At 39.7% G+C, this 20,453-nt stretch overlaps 2 protein-coding genes and 1 pseudogene across 6 annotated transcripts in view; all 3 read right to left on the reverse strand.

The window, feature by feature from the left end:
* Positions 1–271: 271 nt before the first annotated feature.
* LOC146479561 (uncharacterized) lies at positions 272–4,040 on the reverse strand. Of its 4 annotated transcripts, none has more exons than XM_085110394.1 (3): positions 3,903–4,040; positions 2,038–2,490; positions 272–1,620 (listed from the first exon to the last, which is right to left on the reverse strand). In XM_085110394.1, the coding sequence occupies exons 1-3, from the start codon at positions 3,912–3,914 to the stop codon at positions 406–408; spliced, it is 1,680 nt and encodes a 559-aa protein (XP_084966520.1). In that variant the 5' UTR covers positions 3,915–4,040; the 3' UTR covers positions 272–405. The 4 variants fall into 4 exon arrangements, with proteins under 4 accessions (XP_084966520.1, XP_084966523.1, XP_084966521.1 ...); XM_085110397.1 differs by having other exon boundaries at positions 2,038–2,394; positions 3,903–4,029; XM_085110395.1 differs by having other exon boundaries at positions 2,038–2,501; positions 3,903–4,029.
* Positions 4,041–5,376: 1,336 nt separating this feature from the next.
* On the reverse strand, positions 5,377–12,535 carry LOC146479562 (E3 ubiquitin-protein ligase TRIM71-like; annotated as a pseudogene). Its single transcript, XR_014864851.1, has 2 exons — positions 11,749–12,535; positions 5,377–8,153 (listed from the first exon to the last, which is right to left on the reverse strand). The product of XR_014864851.1 is annotated as an E3 ubiquitin-protein ligase TRIM71-like (transcript).
* A 4,986-nt stretch (positions 12,536–17,521) lies between these two features.
* Positions 17,522–20,453, reverse strand: part of LOC146479563 (uncharacterized) — a 6,328-nt gene continuing 3,396 nt past the window's right edge. Inside the window, exons 2-3 of the mRNA XM_085110291.1 lie at positions 20,333–20,453; positions 17,522–18,787 (exon numbers count right to left, since the gene is read on the reverse strand). The exon at positions 20,333–20,453 is cut by the window's right edge and continues 343 nt beyond it. Coding sequence (XP_084966417.1) covers positions 17,522–18,787; positions 20,333–20,453 — 1,387 coding nt within the window. The remainder of the gene's footprint in view (positions 18,788–20,332) is intronic.

A 20,453-nucleotide genomic window follows, 5' to 3' on the forward strand; every position in this document is an offset into this window, starting at 1 on the left:
AGTTAAGTTAGGCGAATGTCACTGGCATTGATGCTGCATGTTCGGTTGACCAAAAGATAATATTTGTAGGACAACTGAACGTGAAGAAATGGCGATTGGCGATATAAAAAACCTCAGACCAAAGTCTAATAAACACCGTTAAACACCGAACAAATCGATAAAGTTGCCCCTAAATCGTACACAGAAATCGCACACTGGGGTTACCAAATAACCTCTATGATCAGTGATGCTAAGGCAGGTTTTTATGATGTTAACCAAATCCAACCCTTCCACTGAAGACAGAAGAGTGCAGAAATACAAATGTCACAAAGAACGTACTACAAATCTTGAAATTTCGCTGTTTGGCCTCCGTTAGATCAGGTTCTAATGGTTGCAGATTTTTTTGTTTTTTGTTGTTTCTGTTGCTTAGTTAATATGCTTGGTGGATTTTATATTACGTAAGTGCAACTTTTCCAGACGAGTTGCATTTCTTGTCTCGCAAAGACTTGTTGTATTAGCTTTGTTTGTAATTTTTTCTTGCTCTTCCTTTCCGTATTTCTCTGCTTGACCAGACTTTCTAGTTCTGTTTGATTTTCTTGTACTATTGCATCGTACATCCAAGTTATTTTTCTCTTCATTATACGTCTTTCTGGTTGCGCTCAAGACGGATGAGGAACTCGCTGTCTGTGTTATGTCACTTTCAACGTCATTTGGCTCTACATGCCAAGGAGCATAACATGTAGTAGGCTCTAAAGCTGATTTTTCAGTCTCACTGCTTTGCACTAAACTGTTGCCTTCACTTTGACAGAGCTGTGTCTGAGGTAAACTTCTGCTCTCTTGGATAAGTTCTTTTTCATCCACGTTTGGCATATCCAACAAACAAAAACGCTCCAATGCATTATCAAGCGATGGACCTGCCTCCTTGGTCTTTACATGGCTGTCTTGTTCATCACAAGACAACTGCTTCTTGGTGAATGCGGTATTGTCTTCCATATTTGAAATAGACAAACACGAAGAATGCACCAATGTTTTGTCCGCTGTTTTGCCAATTCCACTGCTTTGTGTATCAAGGCCAGTTTCCTCACTTTGAGAAAGCTCTATTGAAGCTGAGCTTGTGATATTTTTACCTATACTTTGCTGCACTTCATCTGCATGCTTTGCTGACGTTCTCTCGTCGGTTTCTTGAAGTGTTGTGCGGAATAAACTGTCAATGTCTTGGAAATTTTCTTCATCTAAACGTTGCTGAAGTTGATCATCAGGCTGTGCCAACCTTTTGCCTAAAGTTTTTTTAATTTTCCTTTGAAGTAAGCTCACAGTGTTTTCGTTGCATTTTCCTTTTTCTGTTCTTTGCCCGACTTGATCTTTTCGCTGTGGTGAAATTTTATCCGAGAATTCTTGATTTTCCGTTTGGGCTAAGACCAGAATGTCTTGGAAATACTTTTCTTTTCCTGTAGTTTGTTGTCCTCGGTCTTCCTGTGGCGGTAAATTTTTGTCCAGTTCTTCAAACACTGACTGCACCATTGAGAAATCGAGAACCGGTAGTTCAAGGACAAAACTGTCCAGTATACTCACAACAATTCCATCAGCAAGATCGGCACTAAACATGTCCCAGTCAAGATCATCCGTTACCGGGTCCACAATCTACAAAGAGGTGTGGAGAGTTTTGTTTAAGTCATTACAGCTGAAAACAAATAAGAGAAGGGTGGGGGGGGGGGGGGGGAGGATTCTCTCCTTCCTTGGTTTTATATCTGTTCAACGGAGTTTTACTGGGGAGGGCTCGAGGAGCGAGGTTTGGTAGGACGCTAAGAACGCTCTGCAACACTAAGCTATAAACTTGGCAAGCCACTGATTTTTTTTTCTCGTGGGCAGAAGGGGGATTGTTTTACGACTAATAAAGCAAACAACATCAAACGTATGCAAACGAGAGACAACAGAATTTTCCAGATTTTTCGCTTAATTTTTCTCATTTATTCACTTATTTATTTAGTTTAAGTACTTGTTCTTTGATATCTTCCAGTTAGCAGACAGACTGACAAACATGCATATTATAATATTTACCTTGGGGAAGAAAGATTTGACACCCTGTTGTTGTTTCGCTGTCCTCTGCTCTCTGTTTACCGTCCAACTGTTTCCTTCCTCTATCACCTCCACCTGAACATCCTTTTCACAGTAAGACTCCAAACACGGCTCAACCCTCCGACCTTGATTAACGCTATCAATTCTCTCTCCAAACTTCCGCGTCAAAGTATGATGCGACTGGTCAAAACCACGAGGCATTGAACCCGGATCGAAAATGTTTGGTATCCCGTATGGGTATCCATGGTAATACATCCCAAGAGGAGGCCACGTGTATGGCACAGTGGGGACTGGGTACTGTTGGCCCCAGTACTTCTCCCAGAGTCGCTGCTGTACTTCCTGTCCAGTGAGAGTTGTGTTTGTGAGACTGAAGTGAGACATGTGTACCCCAGGGGGGAAGTGAGGGGAATTAATGTTGTGCTGATAATGACTCATCTGAGAAATATCTAGGACAAAAAAGTAAGTTGGTTAATCTTAACGTTTTATTCCTTCCCCTGACGGATCTCCCTTATTCATGTTATCTACATATGTAACCATCTCATTCTAAAAGGGATCCTTTGAACATCTTACTCCCGCAACAGTACATACGTGCGCCAATGACAAAATTTTTGGTTATTTTTGGTGGAAAATTTCCTTATGTTTTCCATCACATTATGAAGCTCATAAAATTTGTCTCTCAAGAAAAAAAAGCAACAACAACAACAACGGTTAATTAATTGAAGTTCCGAGTTCCGGGGCAAACGGATTTTAATTTCGCCGTGGACTAGTTTTTGAAGAAGTAGTTATTTCCTCTGGGTGCTGATACTGTGGGACCATCTCATGATGCGGAGAATATATGCGCAGCAGCAAAAGAAGGGACCCTCCCCAAGTCACTCTCAAACAGCAGACCGTGTAAACCCATGCCGTGTTAAAGAACTCGGCAAATTGCTTTTGTTCAAAAGCTAGCCATTTTTACAATCAAGTTTGACGGCGAATCTACCTCTTTTTTTTGCTGGTGTTTAAACTAAACAACACAGTAACGTAATGGGAGCTGTTAACTAAGGCGCCGGGTTTTCATGCTCTTTTGTCGCGCTGAAACTTTTATTGAAAATCGCAATACTAGCGACGCTTGCAACCCAATTTGGTCTTGATTCGAGTGCAGTATTTGCTGGCTTTTTAAATCGTCGCTGATGTGCACGAATTTTGAACAAGTTAGAAACCAGTGTAATATCGCGGCGAGAAATCGCGCAAAAATATCACTGAAAAACAAAGTGCGACAAATTTTGCATAAAAACTTCGCGTGTGTAAACGGGTGTGAAAAAACATTTAAAGCATTGCTTGGCAATTTGCTAACTCCAAAGGATTTAATAAAACTTGGCAAGATTAGAGACCAATTTTATTTGTCGTCAAAATTTTGTCTACTGCTCTCCCCACCTTCACATTCTCGAACTTGTATTTCCCGACGCACATCTCCGAATTTTAGTTTCCCGTGTAATAAAGGGCCGCTTTAAATAAGTAAAAAAGTGTACTGTGGACATCGCACTAAATCGGAAAAATCCTTCTGCGCGGGCCCTTTAATAGATGAATAACAAAAACTGAAAAACAGTGACGAAATTGTCGAGTTTGCTGTTCTCTATATATTGTTCAAAGTTTGGTGAACATCATCGTTCATATTAATTGTTCAGGATAACAATATGAACAACGTCAAATATCATAAAACAATCAATAAAATAAATACCCTAAAAAGCCTGGTCAAGGTACAGAACCAACCCCTTTTTACACCATCATTAAAATTCCAGAGATTCAAACGGACCGAATCGATACGTGAAGTCAAGAAATAATTTGTTATTTTTTATCGTAATGCTTACCTTGATATGCATAACTCTAAAAGGTCTCCAAAGTTTGCTATTCTAAGCCAAGTGATTCACAATTTAACACTTAAACCTTGTTTTCCGTTCTTCTTGCTCGCCATTGTTTGTCGTTTGTTGTTCTAACGCAATGGAAACCACTAGACGGTTTAAATCTCAGCTCACGTCACCTTCAGTGTGGAACTTTCGAGAGCTCGCGCTTCTTTCCGTTGCCATCGGCTTCGCGTCAATAGCGCGTGCACTTTTAAACATGGTGCGGGTAAAACTGATTTGGGGAATGACTGTGATCTGGGCAACACGCGCGCGCGCGAGGAACGTTTGGAGTATATTCCGTAAAATAATGCGCACCTCTGTTATGAAATATACTTTTCCCTTGTAGTCCATGTTTTATATCCGTAACCAGACCGGATAAACTAATTATTGGAAGGACATCATGGGGGTAACCTGAATGGACCATCGTCTTCCCAAGGCATTGTGGTCTATTCATTCTTTATGGCTCATTCGATATGTTCATAGGTTTTCCTTGCTTTCACTTGCGTAATAAGAACACTTAAGGGGTAAAAGACTAAGTTTTAAAAGGGGATTTACCGGAGGAGCTTTTGAATTTTGTTTGCCATACCTTAAGGCGCTTTAGGAAAGCGGGGGAAACGTGAAGACAAGTTATCAAAATTGGCAAGATTTTAGACTCAAATTTCTGCGTAGACAGCGACATGATAGAGACCAAACCGAGAATCAACAGAATGCGGCAACCGTGGACAGCTGTTCGGAGCTGGTTGGCTCTCGTCAGCACGGTGTAGCACAGCAAAAAGTAGAAGAACCAACGCGAGTCGAGTTGTCTACCAAATGCACGTGGTAGTGATTTCGGATGGGCCCAAATTCAGACATCCGTCCATGTCATAGCGCGTGACTACAAACAATGAACAAAAGAACTGAAATATCATGTCGCTGTCGCATGCGGTTCCTTGCTTATTGTTTGCAAGATTTTAGGACGGTGCCTAGTACAGAGGTATGTTTGCGCGGTCCATGACTATGCGGGAAAAAACAGGTCGTATCAAGAAACACTGCAATCCAAAAGAGAAAAACTGGGAGAACTGAAACATTTTACGAAATAATGAAGCTCTAATAATTCGAAAATGCATAGCAATGTACGGTATTCTCCTGTTAAATCGAGGCTTAGCTATCTCTGAAAAATGCAAAATTCTCCTTCTGGATTCCAATAGCCCTTTATAAAAAGAAATGCTTTTTCCACATAGTTATAAACTGCGCATAAAATACTCTTATATTATGAGGCATCTGCCTTAAAATACCCAGTTTCTCAGACTCTCTAGAGATGCGCAGATAGTATGCGCAGTAAGAAAAGGAGGCAGCGTCCTAAAGCGGACAATTTTGTTTCATTTTCACAACATCTAAGCCCTGCAAAAACTAAAGGCCTCCGGGTTTGTTGGTTAGCGGTCACAACATCAGTTTAAACAAATCAGGCTACAATCTTCTAAGGTTTATTTTGGATTAAGTAAAGATTAAGAAAAATTAACACTAAGATATCCACAATTTTCTACATTTCCATCCTTAACAAACTAGAAATTATCTGTGATAGAATACGTTTTGCTCTTTCTTTGCAACGAAATATTTTCACTTCTACGCGGACGTTCTTTGGCTTGTCACGTCACGCTATCCGCGCCACAAACGTCCGCTTCACAGATCAACTGCTTCCATTATCGGCCGTTCAACTTTGTTTTTAAAATCCAATCAGCATCCATCGATTGTATTACAACTGACTAATCAGGAGTAAAAGTAGAAATTGTCACCCGATTCCAGCGACTGCGTAACGTGACAGGCGAACGAAAGTCGGATGTTGGAGGAGTGCGTGACGTAACGAGCAAAGTGTCTGCATTGGAGACTACATTAATTAACAACTACAATAAAAGCACAAAAAAAGGAAAATTATTTTCACATCTCTATCTTTCAATCGCTATAAACTTGAATATGATCGACTGCAGTATGATCAAGTAATTAAGGAGGCTTTGTATTGTAAAACAAAAACAAAAAATCCAATTCTTATTTACGCCTTTCTATGCAATCATTATGTACAAACAAATTAACTGAATTACGCGGTATAGTTGACCACGGAATTGTCATAAAATAGGCTATATCGGAGTTGTTTATAGCCTCATTTTCAAAGCAGATTAGTTGGAAAGACCTTCATAAAAAAAAATTTTCTGTTGGCAAGTAAAAACAAATTAATTTGATTGTTAATACTCAAGAATATATGAGCTATAAAAGCACACCAATGTATACATTACCAACAGGCAATGATACAATTAACAAAACTTCTAATAGGAACTAGGTAAATATATATAAACCGTTTAATACAAGAAAAATCTGTCTACTGGAACTTTGCTTAGTTCCATTCAGATCTGTCTGCTTCTTATTATAATTTTAAATTTAAATTAACTTTGAATTTTCACTTTAAAAACTAATCTAGCCACGATACTCAAATAAGTCATAGTTCAGAACACCTACAAGTTAATTAAAAAGACCTTCAATTGTTTTAACACCAAAATAATCTCAAATGAAACCTCAACTCTTAACTAGTAAAAATAACAACACATTAAAAAGATTACGGTTTTAGCATTAAAATCAGCAAAAATATATTTCTCACGATTTTCTTCTTCAAACTACACTGTTGACTTGTGGAACTGATTTTGAAACAAAGGTAAATCACTAATTTATGTAATATCACAGTGAAATATATCTATTCAAAAATCTGAACACGTTGACTATTATAATCGGATACAACAATCTTACCATCACTCAGTACTGCTGTAGAGCCTGGTCTTTTAAACCCTCCAGTCTTAATGATCTGTTTTCCAAACTTTGTTACAAACTTTCCGCTCAATTCAAACACCTGGATTCTGTGATTTCCTGTATCACAAACCAACAGTTGTCCTGCTTTGTTTACTGACAGGCAAGACGGTGAATTGAACTCCCCGTTTCCCTCCCCCTTCTTTCCAAATTTATACAGAAATTTTCCGCCCCTGTTAAAAACTTTTACACAATGATCATTTTTGTCTGACACTACAAGATAGTTCTCATGTTGGACACAGTGAATGGGTTTATTGAAAGAGCCCGTTGTGCCAATTTTACGCAAAAACTGTCCATCAAGTGAAAAGATCTTGATTAATTTGTTATCCATATCAGCAACAATAATATTGCCATCACTATCAATAGACAAACCAAGAGGATACTTAAGCTGGTGATCAAGATTTCCTTCTCCTCCAAACTGTCCAAGATATTCACCCTGATCACTAAAGAGTTGAACGCGGTGGTTACCACAGTCCGCCACTATAATGTTATCATTATGAAAACCTATCCCAGTAGGCCAGTCAAACTCTCCCTGCTGATCCCCTTTTCTACCAAAAGACCTTAAGTGGGTTCCATTACTACTAAATACCTGGATCCTATGGTTACCAATTTCAGTCACTGCAATCTCATTTTTTTCGTTCACTGCTACCCCCCCAAGGATTGCTAAACATTCCATCAGACGAACCTTGTTGTCCAAAAGATAACACGGTTCTGAACTGTCTGGGTTTGACTAGAACCCCAAAAGGACTGCCACGAACATGTTCTCCATTTACCTTCACTGATGCCTGGCATGTTCCGGTTTCTTTGGTAAAGTAGCTGATCTTGTAATTGCCATCTTTGCTATCTTGGACTTGCTCTTTATAAGTTGCACAGTCATGGCCTTGACGATTTGTGATTTCCACTGTTACGCAGTCACGCTCTTCAGCGTAACATTGTTTTCCTTGAGCGTTCCTTGTTGTTACAACAATCTGCGCTTCAAGTCCCACAGCCGCCTCACGAGTTCCTTTGCCTTCAGCAGTCGACTGTGAGAAGTATTTGTAATAAACCGAACGGAGCCAATTTCTCCAGTGTTCACATGATCAAAAAACTGTTGATGTTTCACGAAATAAAATTCGACGGGAAAACTTCCGCCGTCACGGTCAGCTGTGTCGTCTTGGTCACCTTCCTCCTGAAAAAAAAGTTTGTCTAGAAATTCGTTTGGCTGCATGACTTGAGCGCTTGTGGTTCGCCTTAAAAGCATTTTGCTTTTCTCGATTGTTGTTTCGTGCATTTTCACTTGTTGTTCAATCTCTTGCCGTTGAATTCCCAGACGCTCGAGCGATTCTTTCACGTTGTTTTCCACATCAGCAAAGATTTTCATCCTTTTCGCTTCGATGGTGGCAATAGGGACTTTAAGATACGGCGACTACGGACTACGGACTACGGACGAAACGAAAATTAGGACTGGGACGAGACAAGTGTGCTCTCGCTTCTCACCGTCGTAAGCATTCTCGTCCCCAGAGTCGCTTGGTCCTCTTAGCCGCTGGAGGCTGGGCACGAGGACCAAGTGGCTCTGGGGACACAGAATTGCGGAAGTCCTAGATTCTAGGACTTCCGGCATTCATGTATGAAGTCTTGAAATGTCATTAAATTTAGTGAGAATAACATGGCGGCTGCTAGAGGCGATAAGTTTATTGAGATACTGGCGAATGTTCTACGTCTCCTTATTTTGGAATCGATTTCTCTTCGTGAGCAGCTTCCAGGAACGCAATTAGAATTATTGTCGAAAAAAGGAGGGATGTGTCAGGTGTCTCTGCCTTCGACGAATCCTTGATATTCTAGCTTTTGCCCTTTGTTTTGACCCATGGCTTGAGGTCAGTGACTGCATTATTTTGGTCGCATCGCCGTTGAATGTGCTGATACGGGATCAGATATCAAACGTGACAGCATGAAACTACCATCTGCAATGATTCTTTGAGGCGAATCGCTAGACTTCTCTGTATCCCAAATGGAAGGAATATTAAGTGTATTTAAGTTTATTGAAAAAAAAAATAGGCAGGTTTTGGACAGTGGTGATCGAGATTAAGGAAAAGATCAAAGCAGCTGTAGTTGATGAGGCACATCTCATTGCAGAATGGTAACAAGTTTTATTCTTCTTCTTTTCACAATAAACATATAGATACTCTAGAACTATATACTTTGTGATCAGCCTAAATCACACTATACAAACCTGTGAGGGTTAATCTTGTACAATGTTATGCAAATCATTAATGGGAAAATGACTACAGTATGTTGGCATTTTTAGGATGGACCTGGCGTTTCGAGGGCTCAATTTATAATAAAGATGGACCATCTGATGGATCATTCAATTATTTGTTTCTATGTTTATTACACCTATTTTAAAATCACTGGTGATCCTTATATAATAACCACTTAAAAAACGGGTTCCTTGAAGCAAATCAATAAATATTAACATTGACAAAAAGAAATGTGATTTCAAAATGGGTGTAATAAATTACTAAATATTGAACTTTGCACTCCACTCAGTTCTATTAACAATTATACTTCTAATAATTTTAATACATGAATGCCAGTAGAAGGATAATCTGTGTCCATACTGTTTTACACAGATGACTGATTATCAGGCAAACTAGTAACACTCCATCTCTAGCATGTATGCCTGCAAATTAACTACCATACAGATTCATCGGGTTGGATTATCCATCTCTGTTATAAATTCACCCATTTTGACTTCAGCACACATTAACTCATTCACTTATTATATTACACATTGACATTTGTGTGTTTAATGTGGCTGTAGCCTCCAAGAGACTTATTTTGAGTTCATTGGGTTCAATGAGTGTTCCAAATATTAGGAAAATTAAAAAATTGTTCTAAAAAAGACAAAATGTTGAATGCAATTTCTATTATGACATAAAATACAATGAATTTTCATATTTTTAGTGACCCTCTTTTCATGTCTCAAAGATAATTCTAACAGTATTAGATTTGAAGGGATGGCAGTGCACCTGTAAATCATTTGTGTTGCCCTCTTCCACTTTCAAGTAGGTAATTTCCCAAATCCTCCCCCCTCCTGAAAAAAAAAACAATCAAAAAATGGATGTTGCAAAACTTAATAATATTCATAGGGAAATAATTATTTTTAGACCTGTTCCTAGGTATGCTAAGTGTCATGTTTCCAAATGTACCTATAGTTGAACTGACAGTAACAGCAACAGAAAAAACAAGAGATATAATTTCAAATTCCTTAGAGATGGTGGATCCTGTCATAATATCATTGAAGGGAACTCAAACAGAAAGAACATATTTTACAATGTTGCTAGATACCAACATAAATTAAATAGAGGCCTTCTTGCTGCCTTACATCACAAAGCTAAAGGACTGTAAAGGAGCTGAGAGAGATGCCCCTTACTGTGCTTCATTCCAAGTTAGAAATTTGTGGGAATGTTCCAGCCATTTGTGATCGTCACTTGGGCGAGAAGCAGTTTGCACCGATAGGCTCGGGAAATTTAGCCATTCAATTGCGTAGAACTGCGAGCTCTTTCACTTTTGTCTCGATCTCAGCCAATCAAAGCTCCTGCGAAGATAGACTCTTTTTCTTTAAAGACTGCAATTCGTAAATGTTTTTATCTTGTGAAAACAAGGTTGACAGAGTTTTTCAGTTTTAGGAAAATTATCATCGAGTGAAACTTCCCTTCCCGAATAAAAACTCTAAAGACTTTTGCCAACTCCACACCGTGTTTCCTTCACGAAACTATTGACAGAGTGGTTTCTAATTAAAACCCGTTTGATTATAACACCTACAGATGTTTAAAAAATGTGCCAACGGCTTTTTCGGAGAATCTTTAGCGATCTTTTAGCGTCCGCCATCGTGCTGCATTTCTTTTTTACGCTACTTTTATTTTTCGCGCCAGGCCGCCAGTCTCCCATGCCACGCTCTGTCGTTAACATTTTCACTTCCGTTTTAGATTTCTTTTGTCAGGAACTAGCCAATCAAATCCTGTGTCCCCAGAGCCTCCTTTCCCTCGTGCGAAGGCCCCGCCGGCTAAGAGGGACAGGAGGCTCTGGGGACGAGAATGCGTCGTAAGCTGGCGACGGTGTGTAGGCGAGGAATTTCATGACGTACTGCGATCAAGGTGAGTACAGAGTTATAAATTATTGTATGAGAAAAGAAAGGTTTCGTTAGAATATGGTCTGAGGGCTTGATGCTTTCTATCACGAACACCAAAAAGCAGATATTTAGCAATTTCAAGGGCTTTTGAACTCCAAAAAGCGAAAAAATTTACGGCTAAGTCGTGTTTACTGATTTTGACCGCCAATTTGTGTTTACTTTTATTTACATGAGAAACAAAACTTACGAGTGAAACACGCTCTTTGCATTTTGTAGGCAAAAATGACTTCTCCCCAAGTGGAAATGTAAGTACACAGCCTTTTTATCTTTTACCAAAGTATTTGCAAGGAAATTATGATTGAAGTAGTATCTAACCTGTCTAACGTGTGCATTAAATTTTGACTTGCAGCGTCTACAGAGCACCTGAACTGTGGAGGAACCCCAAGAATCTCGGCTAAACGAGGAAGATCTTCCTTGTTCACTCTGAACTCAGTTAAACATTCACTTGAGTCAAAGGAGTCGAGACAAAAACAATCGTACTCCCAGTAAGGATATGATAGATTTACTGACTTATAGGCATCAAACAGAAGTACGAATTCTTCTTCGTCGATTATTTCGTCCACTAAAGAGTAAACCAGGGCATCTCGAACCTTTTCAAAAGACATTCTGGACGCAAAATATGAAAAAAGTAAACGAGTTTTTTCTAGAGTTTACTTCGCGCTTTGTTCGTAGTCCGGTGTCTGTACTCTGCGATCTTAACTTCGTATTTTCGCACCACTGTTGTGTATTCGGCCCAGTCCTCCATAGCAAGAAAACCTTGCGTCCAACCGTAGTCCGTAGTCCGTAGTCGCCGTATCTTAAAGTCCCTAATACTGTCAACAAACTGCTGCACGTCACTTTTCACTCTTGCGGCTTGTTCTTGAACTTTAACACAATTTTCGTCAAGCTCGACAATTTTAGTCATCTTTGTTTCCGCTCTTCGTTGCTGAGATTCAATCGCTGCCTTGACTCTTAACTTGCGCTCATTTGCCGCTGATTCCAAAGACATCTTCGTGTGACCCTCGTGATCGGTCAAAGCACAAGCATTGCAAACTGCAACTTCACACACCTTGCAAAAGAACTACAATTCTTCTTTTTCGTGGTGTTTCTGTTGACAAAATGCTGGCCGCTTTAAAATCTTCTCAAAGTCTTCATCTTGAAAGTCTTTCAAAGCCAGCGCATGATGTTCTTTATTGGCTCTGATGCCATTATGCAGACTGATGCAGTCACCACACTAGAAGGAGCAACATTGGAAGCAGTAGGAGCTTTCTCCGCTTCTTTTGTCGCAATTTCCGCATTTGACGCCGCTTGTATTGCACTCTTTGATGGCCAACACATCCAACAAACTATTGATTCGGAAGTTTGTCGGCAAAGCGTTAAGATCACCGTCTCCAGGGATCCTGAAGTTCTGCCTACACTCTGGACATGAAATACTTTCTCGAATTCCGCTCGTTTGTTGAATCCTTTGCAGGCAGTGAAGGCAAAAGCTGTGCAAACATGGCAGCTGCTTTGGATCCGTGAACTTTGTCAGACACACAGAACAGGATACTTCTTCATGAAGATTGTGCAGCAAAGTTTGAATATTCATGATTAATGTGGGAAAGAACAAATTACAAACCAATGAAGCTTTGTCATGTGAATTGTGATCTTGTGATGTTTATGTCTGGTTTATCAGAATATTAACCAATCAAAAAGGCTGGATTGAAGTGTTTTGACGTCAAAGGCCTTTGTAAAAACATCCTGATTTCTAAGAATTACTAATAGATGTCACGGACCGTATATGTGAAATTGCTTGTTGACATACATGCCGCCCTGTTCTAATGTGATGTGTATATATAGAGTTCTCTCGTGCAGTCTTGACTTAAGCTGTTGGCCTAATTTATGAAAGGGAATATAAATCTTTAGATATCTGAGAATGATATGCAAAGATATCTCTGGATTCCGAGAATTGCTATCAGACTGATTTAGTTTAGGATATTTAAGGTCAAAAAGTATATTTAAATCTTAAGTGTTGAAAACGGTGAAAAGATTTAGAAATTCGCTAAACGCCCGGGTTCGCCGGGCTGTTACAGAGGACCGTTCGGCTTCCGGACCTGTCAGGGATAGATAACGAATTTCAGCTACTTCTGTCGCCAGGAACCTCTCTCTTCCTCACTAAAGAAGAGAAATTGAAGAGAGAGAACCGAGGGAACGAAGTTGATACATCTTGATACATCATCAGCTTCGTGTGTGTGCAGGTTTATCCCTCGCCTTCACTTTGTCTTGAAGATGTGCATAAGGAAAGGATCACAGAAGAGTTTTGAGCGCATGCCTTGTGGTACAGTCAAATTGTTCAGACGTTATTTTTCCCGTGTTCAGACTGAAAAAGAGGCTCTTTAAAAATTAAAATCAAAGAAAAGTTCAAAATAGGGTCATTTGCTAGAGAGTGCTAGAGACGATAAAAATATTATTTCGAAGGAAAAATGTGTTCGATAACAAGTCAATTTAATGACCGGAAATTGGACAACTCGGGCGTTGTCTTCAGTTTCCTCCCATCAAGTTAATCACTTTAATAGTTCAGCAACACAGAATCTACTTGTACCTTTTGGCTCCCATGACGTGATACTCTTCCCCAATTATTCTACACAAAAGATTCACAAAATAATTTCTCCTTCCTTAGCGGCAACGTTATGACGTCATAAAATTCAAAATGGGTGCGCGCGGGAACTAGATAAATGATAAATAGATGATAATAAAATCCAAGTCTTACAACACTAATGTGCTATCTCCACTTTGTATATTAGACACTATTTTCTCACAATTTAATGAAATTTGTTTTTTAGGGTGAAGGTTCTCCTTACACCCTGTCCTATATTAAGCAACATTTTTGCCAAACCAACCTCCAAATTTTCAGGTTTGGATTGCAATTGCCCTTGCTGAGATATGTTTTTCTATCAGTTATAATACGCGAAAAAGTTCATTTGTATTGGTAGGTGCCGTCCTTAATTAAAGAAGCCTGAGTTTCTCGTATCATCCCATTCTGCGCAGGATGTATGCGCACTCAACTACAGGAAAAGGAGGCACCGTCCTTAATTAAAAGAAGATGGATAGCGAACAGAATGTATCAGCATCAATTAGAAAACACAAAACAACATGCCCAGTAAAGGTGGATCACTTTATTCGGTGGCCCATATGTGGCCCGTTCCAAATGGAATGACACTTACCCGGCTCCCAGACGATTCTCCTCTTTCATTGCCTTATTTGCTTATGAAAATTAAAACAATACAAATTTGCCGAACATTAGCCTTCCTCAAGTTTGTCTGAAGCCTCTATTTTACAGATAGCTGATTACAAACAAGCTTACTTAATTGAGAAGAAAAAAAATTATTTTTGATATCTCCTAATTTTACTTTTGTTGCAAAGAATGTACAAATTATTCTCATGCCTATAGTTACCAATAAATTATCAACTTTGACTGATGTCTTTACGCTCCACATTACCTCCCCGGTCCACTCTGTGTAATTTACTTACCCTCCCCCTCCCCCCACAAGAATCAGTGAACTTTCTGTGACCAGCATTTGAAGTTAATAGACCAAGACAAAAACTACATCCAAAAAAGAGCGTGTTTATTAAGAAATGTCAAGAACGTGTTTATCTAAAGAGTTCACAATCGCTAGAAACACCAATAACCTTTCAATATGAAGACAAATTTCACAAAAGTGATAAACTGAAACATTGAATGGAGAAACTTTAGCTTGATTAGAGATCAAGTTTTCGCCTTTGCAAATCCCTTAAATCGTGGAAATTTTGACGTCGTGAATGACGAAACTGGTTTATTTGCTTAAGGAAAGTTTTATCGCATTCGCAACAATTAATAAAATGTTTTTTGAATTCCCTCGTTCGTTAAATCCTTTGCAGGCAGTTAAGGCAAAAGCTGTGCAAACATGGCAGCTGCTTTGGATCAGTGAACTTGGTCATACACACAGAACAGGATACTTCTTCATGAGGACTGTGCAAAAAGGTTTCAATATCCATGATTAATGTGGAAAACAACAAAGCTTTTGGAGTGGAACATGACTCCTCAAAGCAACCGAAGTCTTAAAATAACGAGACCTTGTGATCTTTGTAATATTTATGTCTGGTTTGTCAGGATATTAACCAATCAGAAAGCCTGTATTGAAGGGTTTTGATGTCGAAGACCTTGATTCTAAGAACTATAAAAAGCATCCTGATTTCTAAGAACTGCTAACAGCTGCCACGGATTTAAAATTTTTTGCTGAAATACTGTGATGACCTTGTCTATGAAGCTTCGTGATCGTGTGATGTTTATGTCTGGTTAACTACGATATTAACCAATTAGAAAGCCTGAATTGAAGTGTTTTGACGTCGAAGGTCTTCATTCTAAGAACAACAAAACTATCCCGATTTCTAAGAATTGCTAATAGCTTTTGCGAACGTGTTTCACTATTAAATTGCTTGTTGAAATATGTGCTGCCCTTTTCTATTGTGATGTCTGCAGACTTTAATCACTCTTTATTCCGTTACTGGACAAAAGTAGTTGGCCTGTCCTGCATCCGGCTGTTAAAGGATTTAACATTTGTCGGACATCTGAGAATTATTGCCAAGATATCTATTGCTTCCAAGAATTGTTATCATGATTTTGTCGATTTATAATTTAGGATGTACAAAGGTCAAGGAGTTATATTTAAAGATGAGTTGAAATGAAATCAAACACGTTTTAGAGCCAGTTTGCTGAACGCACGTGGCAGGGATATGTTTATAAAGTGTGTCCGCCAACTGTTCAAAAGATCCTCTCTTCCTCCCTCCAAAAAAGATAAAGGGAATAAAAGATGTAAGCATTGAGTCGAGGATATCAGATGCGTCTGCGTCAGATCCCCTGCCTACACAAAAAAATATGCAAATGAAAGGGGTAATAGAAGAGTTTTATCGGAGTTGATTGAATGGGGCTGGCTTTATGTACAAGAGGCTTAATTGCCTAACTTAAAATTAAAGAGGAAACTCCAACAAAATATTTTTGGCGAAGCAAATTGGTAAATGAGAATTGAAGACTATTTGGGCGTGACTGTCTTCAATTCTCTTCTAATCAAGACGGAGTTGATTCATTGGCATCTGCATCACGATTCTTCTTCTTCTTCTTCTTCTTCTTCTTCTTCTTCTTCTTCTTCTTCTTCTTCTTCTTCTTCTTCTTCTTCTTCTTCTTCTTCTTCTTCTTCTAATAACCCGGCCTGATAACGTAAGAGCAGAGGCGAAGTTATTAATATAATATAGTGTAATGCAATATTGGAGCTCTGCGTTGGGGTCACACAATGTAAATGCTAAATAAAATATCATGTTCAGCAAAGGTGAGGCAAAAAAGGTGTTACCTTATTGCTTTAGAATACAACTTAGGATAGCAGGTTTATCAAACTTACAACGTTGAGGGATTGGAGGGTGGAAAAAGAGGCCCTTCCCAGAGATTCAGCTGCTCTATATGTGATGGAGAAAGGGAAGGGGGATTTAATGTCGATAAGCGGACGATTACAGCGCGGAAGTATTGGGCATCCCTCCCTCTAGAACGAGGAATATATACATGTATACTCTTATTTGTCTCTGCTAGCGCGCACTCTAAGCTAGTTGTTTTTGTTAGGCTTCCGTCTCGTTTGCTTATATATAGAAAGCGTGCTTGTGGTTTCACACTTTTCAGTAGAACGAGAAATATACATGAATATGTTATATCCTCTAGTCATACTTGTTTGTTTTGCGCGGCTGGACTAAACAGTGTATTCTAAACACAATAACGGACAGTACGAAACGTACGGACCGTCAAACGCTCACGCGGCGCCGTTGCGATAATGAGATACACGTTCCGTATCCACATTGCCCTGTTGATTAATGAGCTACACGCTTTGTTTACGACTGTAACGCTTGGTATTCGGACCGTAAGCAAGATTGACCGTCAGTACGATTCATGTTCAATCGTAAATGACGGTCAGTATCCGTGCGACAGTATTGGACATAGGTGGAAATTCTCTCCGATCCCTCTCGAGAGAAAAGTGTAAGGCAGGCACGTTTTGATGCGTACTACCAGTTTTTTCCACCGCGTCCGCCATTTGTGAATGGGGTTTCAGGATGGGGCCTTTTGTATAGCATCTCACCTCAGGGTATTTTAGGAGTAACTTCTGTGCAAGGCCCCACTGTTGCACTGGATTTGGTTGGACGAAAGATAGCGTCTTTAAGACAACTAAAAATGAAGAATTTGACGATTTAATATTAAGTACCTCAATAATAAAACATTTCATAAAATTTTCAAACTGATAAAAGTAGATAGCAGCAGCTCAAGACCGAGATTATCGACCAATGAACCCGCCTCTAAATCTGCGCACACAGGAATAAGGTATGAAATTCAGGTTTTTCTTAAGCAACACGGAAATCGATCGCATAATAAGAACTGAACAGCCACTAAAAGCAGTGATGTTAAGGTATCCCGAGTTGGTGATGCTAAACAAATCTTACCCTTGCGATAGTGCAAAATAATACAAGTGTCACATTAAGGACATGCTATAAAAATTTTGAGATATTGCTGTGTTTTAAGCCTCTCTCTGACCTGGTTGTAATGCTTATAGAATCTTTAGTTACGCTCATCCCTTGAGAAGCGTTTGGTGGATTCTTCATTACCAGTTGTGTTTACCAGCAATTTTTCAGTACGTGCAACGTTTTTAGGCGGGTAGCATTTCTCGTCTTTCAAAGACTTTCCAGTTAATGTGTTTAATTTCTTGGTAATTTTCACTTGATCTTCCTTTCTGCATTTCTCTTCTTGTACAGACTTTCTAGATCTGTTTGATTTTTTTGTACTATTGACTCGTACATCCGAGTTATTTTTCTCTTCATTTAACGTCTTTCTCGTTGCGCCCAAGACGGATGAGGAACTCGCTGTCTGTGTTATGTCACCAGTTTCAACGTCATTTGGCTCTAGAGGCCAAGGAGAATAACACGTAGTAGGCTCTAAAGCTGATTTTTCAGGCTCACTGCTTTGCACTAAACTGTTGCCTTCACTTTGACAGAGTTGTGTCTGATGTAAACTTCTGCTCTCTTGGATAAGTTCTTTTTCATCCACGTTTGGCATAACCAACAAACAAAAACGCCCCAATGCATTATCAAGCGATGGACCTGCCTCCTTGGTCTTTACATGGCTGTCTTGTTCATCACAACACAGCCGCTTATTGGTGAATGCGGTATTGTCTTCCATATTTGAAATAGACAAACACGAAGAATGCACCAATGTTTTTTGCGTTGTTTTGCCAATTCCACTGCTTTGTGTATCAAGGCCAGTTTCCTCACTTTGAGAAAGCTCTATTGAAGCTGAGCTTGTGATATTTTTACCTATACTTTGCTGCTTTTCATCTGGATGCTTTGCTGAAGCTCTGTCGTCGATTTCTTGAAGTGTTGTGTTGGATAAATTGACAATGTCTTGGAAACTTTCTTCATCTAAACGTTTCTGAAGTTGATCGTCAGGTTGTGCCAACCTTTTGCCTAAAGTTGTTTTAATTTTCCTTTGAAGTAAGCTCACAGTGTTTTCGTTGCATTTTCCTTTTTCTGAACTTTGCCCGACTTGATCTTTTCGCTGTGGTGAAATTTTATCCGAGGATTCTTGATTTTCCAATTGGGCTGAGACCCGAATGTCTTGGAAATACCGTTCTTTTCCTGTAGTTTGTTGTACTCGGTCTTCATGTGGCGGTAAATTTTTGTCCAGTTCTCCAAACACTGACTGCACCATTGAGAAATCTAGAACCGGTAGTTCAAGGATAAAACTGTCCAGTATACTCACAGCAATTCCATCAGCAAGATCTGCACTAAACATGTCCCAGTCTAGATCATCCGTTACCGGGTCTACAATCTACAAAGAGGTGTGGAGAGTTTTGTTTAAGTCATTACAGCTGAAAACAAATAAGAGAAGGGTGGGGGGGGGGGGGGGTTAATTCTCTCCTTCCTTGGTTTTATATCCGTTCAACTGCGTTTTACTGGGGAGGGCTCGAGGAGCGAGGTTTGGTAGGACGCTAAGAACGCTCTGCAAGACTACGCTATAAACTCGGCAAGCCACTGATTTTTTTTCTTGTGGCCAGAAGGGGGATTGTTTTAGGGCTAATATAGACTGCAAAACAGTCGTTTTTTTCTCTTACAAAGGCGCGAAGCGCCGTAAGCATGGATTCGCGCGCGCGCGAAGCGCGAGCGCGAGCCTCACACGCCCGCAGGGCGTGTGAGGCGAGAAAAAACGACTGTCGGCTTTCCATACAACGAATTCGTTCTGACTCGGATATCACTGAGGTGCGAAAATTCGCTGACAACTCCGCCCACATTTAAATATGATACACTCGATGGGTTTATTTATTTTTACTTTTAATGTAAGCGTGTTCGGCTTTTAACCGAAATGTTGGTGGAAGTGTTCTGTTTTTAAATATGAATCAAACAACACCAAAGAAACCTGCTTCTCGACGTGGAAGAAAGTCGAAGGAAGCGACCACGGCGGATAATTGCAGATTGTGTGGTCGTTCTTTTAAAATTCAGTATGGGAATTTTAAAACCGGTTGGATATCCTCAGAAAACATGTTTGTTGAGCCCCGAAGAAACGGTAAAACGTTGCCGATCCTGGCGAAAGTAATTACAGTTGATCTCTCCCTTGAACTGGACGAAGGGAATTCTCTTGCGTCGAAAGTTGAACTCATTTGATGTTATCTGCTCTTCTATGATGCTCTTTAGTGGGCAAATGACAATAATCGTCGGCCGTTCGACCGAAGAAGCTGCTTTTGGGCTCGGTTCTTCGCCAAAACAAACAGTTGATAAATAAGACTTTTTCCAAAGCCTGTTGGTAACACACCAAAAACATCCCTTCCTCTGAGAAGCGACTCGACCGCTTCCTTTTGCTCTGATTTCAGAATAAATCCCAAATCTCTCGCAAGCGCATCCAAATCCACGTCTTCCATTTCCCCGCGAAGAGATCATTTGAGCGTGAAATTGACATAGTTTCGATTATCTCTGATGAGGTGCGCTTGACATTATGTTGACAGGTAGCGTCATAATTCAACCAATGGGAATTTCCCGTTCGTACAGCAACGGGAAATTCGAACGAATTCGTTGTATGGATAGCCGACAGTCGTATTTTTCAGCGTCTCTCCCCAGTCCCACTCTCAGTTTTCACCCTTTCGATCGAAGACCGCGCGTACTCCTACGACAAACCAACGCAAAAATACGACTGTTTTGCAGTCTAGGGCTAATAAAGCAAACAACATCATGCAAACATATGCAAACGAGAGACAACAGAATTTTCCAGATTTTTCGCTTAATTTTTTTCATTTATTCACTTATTTATTTAGTTTAAGTACTTGTTTCTTGATATAAACCAGTTAGCAGACAGTCTGACAAACAGGCGCATTATAATATTTACCTTGGGGAATAAAGATTTGACACCCTTTTGTTGTTTCGCTGTCCTCTGCTCTCTGTTTTCCGTCCAACTGTTTCCTTCCTCTATCACCTCCACCTGAACATTCTTTTCACAGTAAGGCTCC

The sequence above is a fragment of the Pavona decussata genome, unplaced genomic scaffold, assembly GCF_977016875.1.
Source record: "Pavona decussata unplaced genomic scaffold, jaPavDecu1.1 SCAFFOLD_58, whole genome shotgun sequence".
NCBI classification, from domain to species: domain Eukaryota; kingdom Metazoa; phylum Cnidaria; class Anthozoa; order Scleractinia; family Agariciidae; genus Pavona; species Pavona decussata.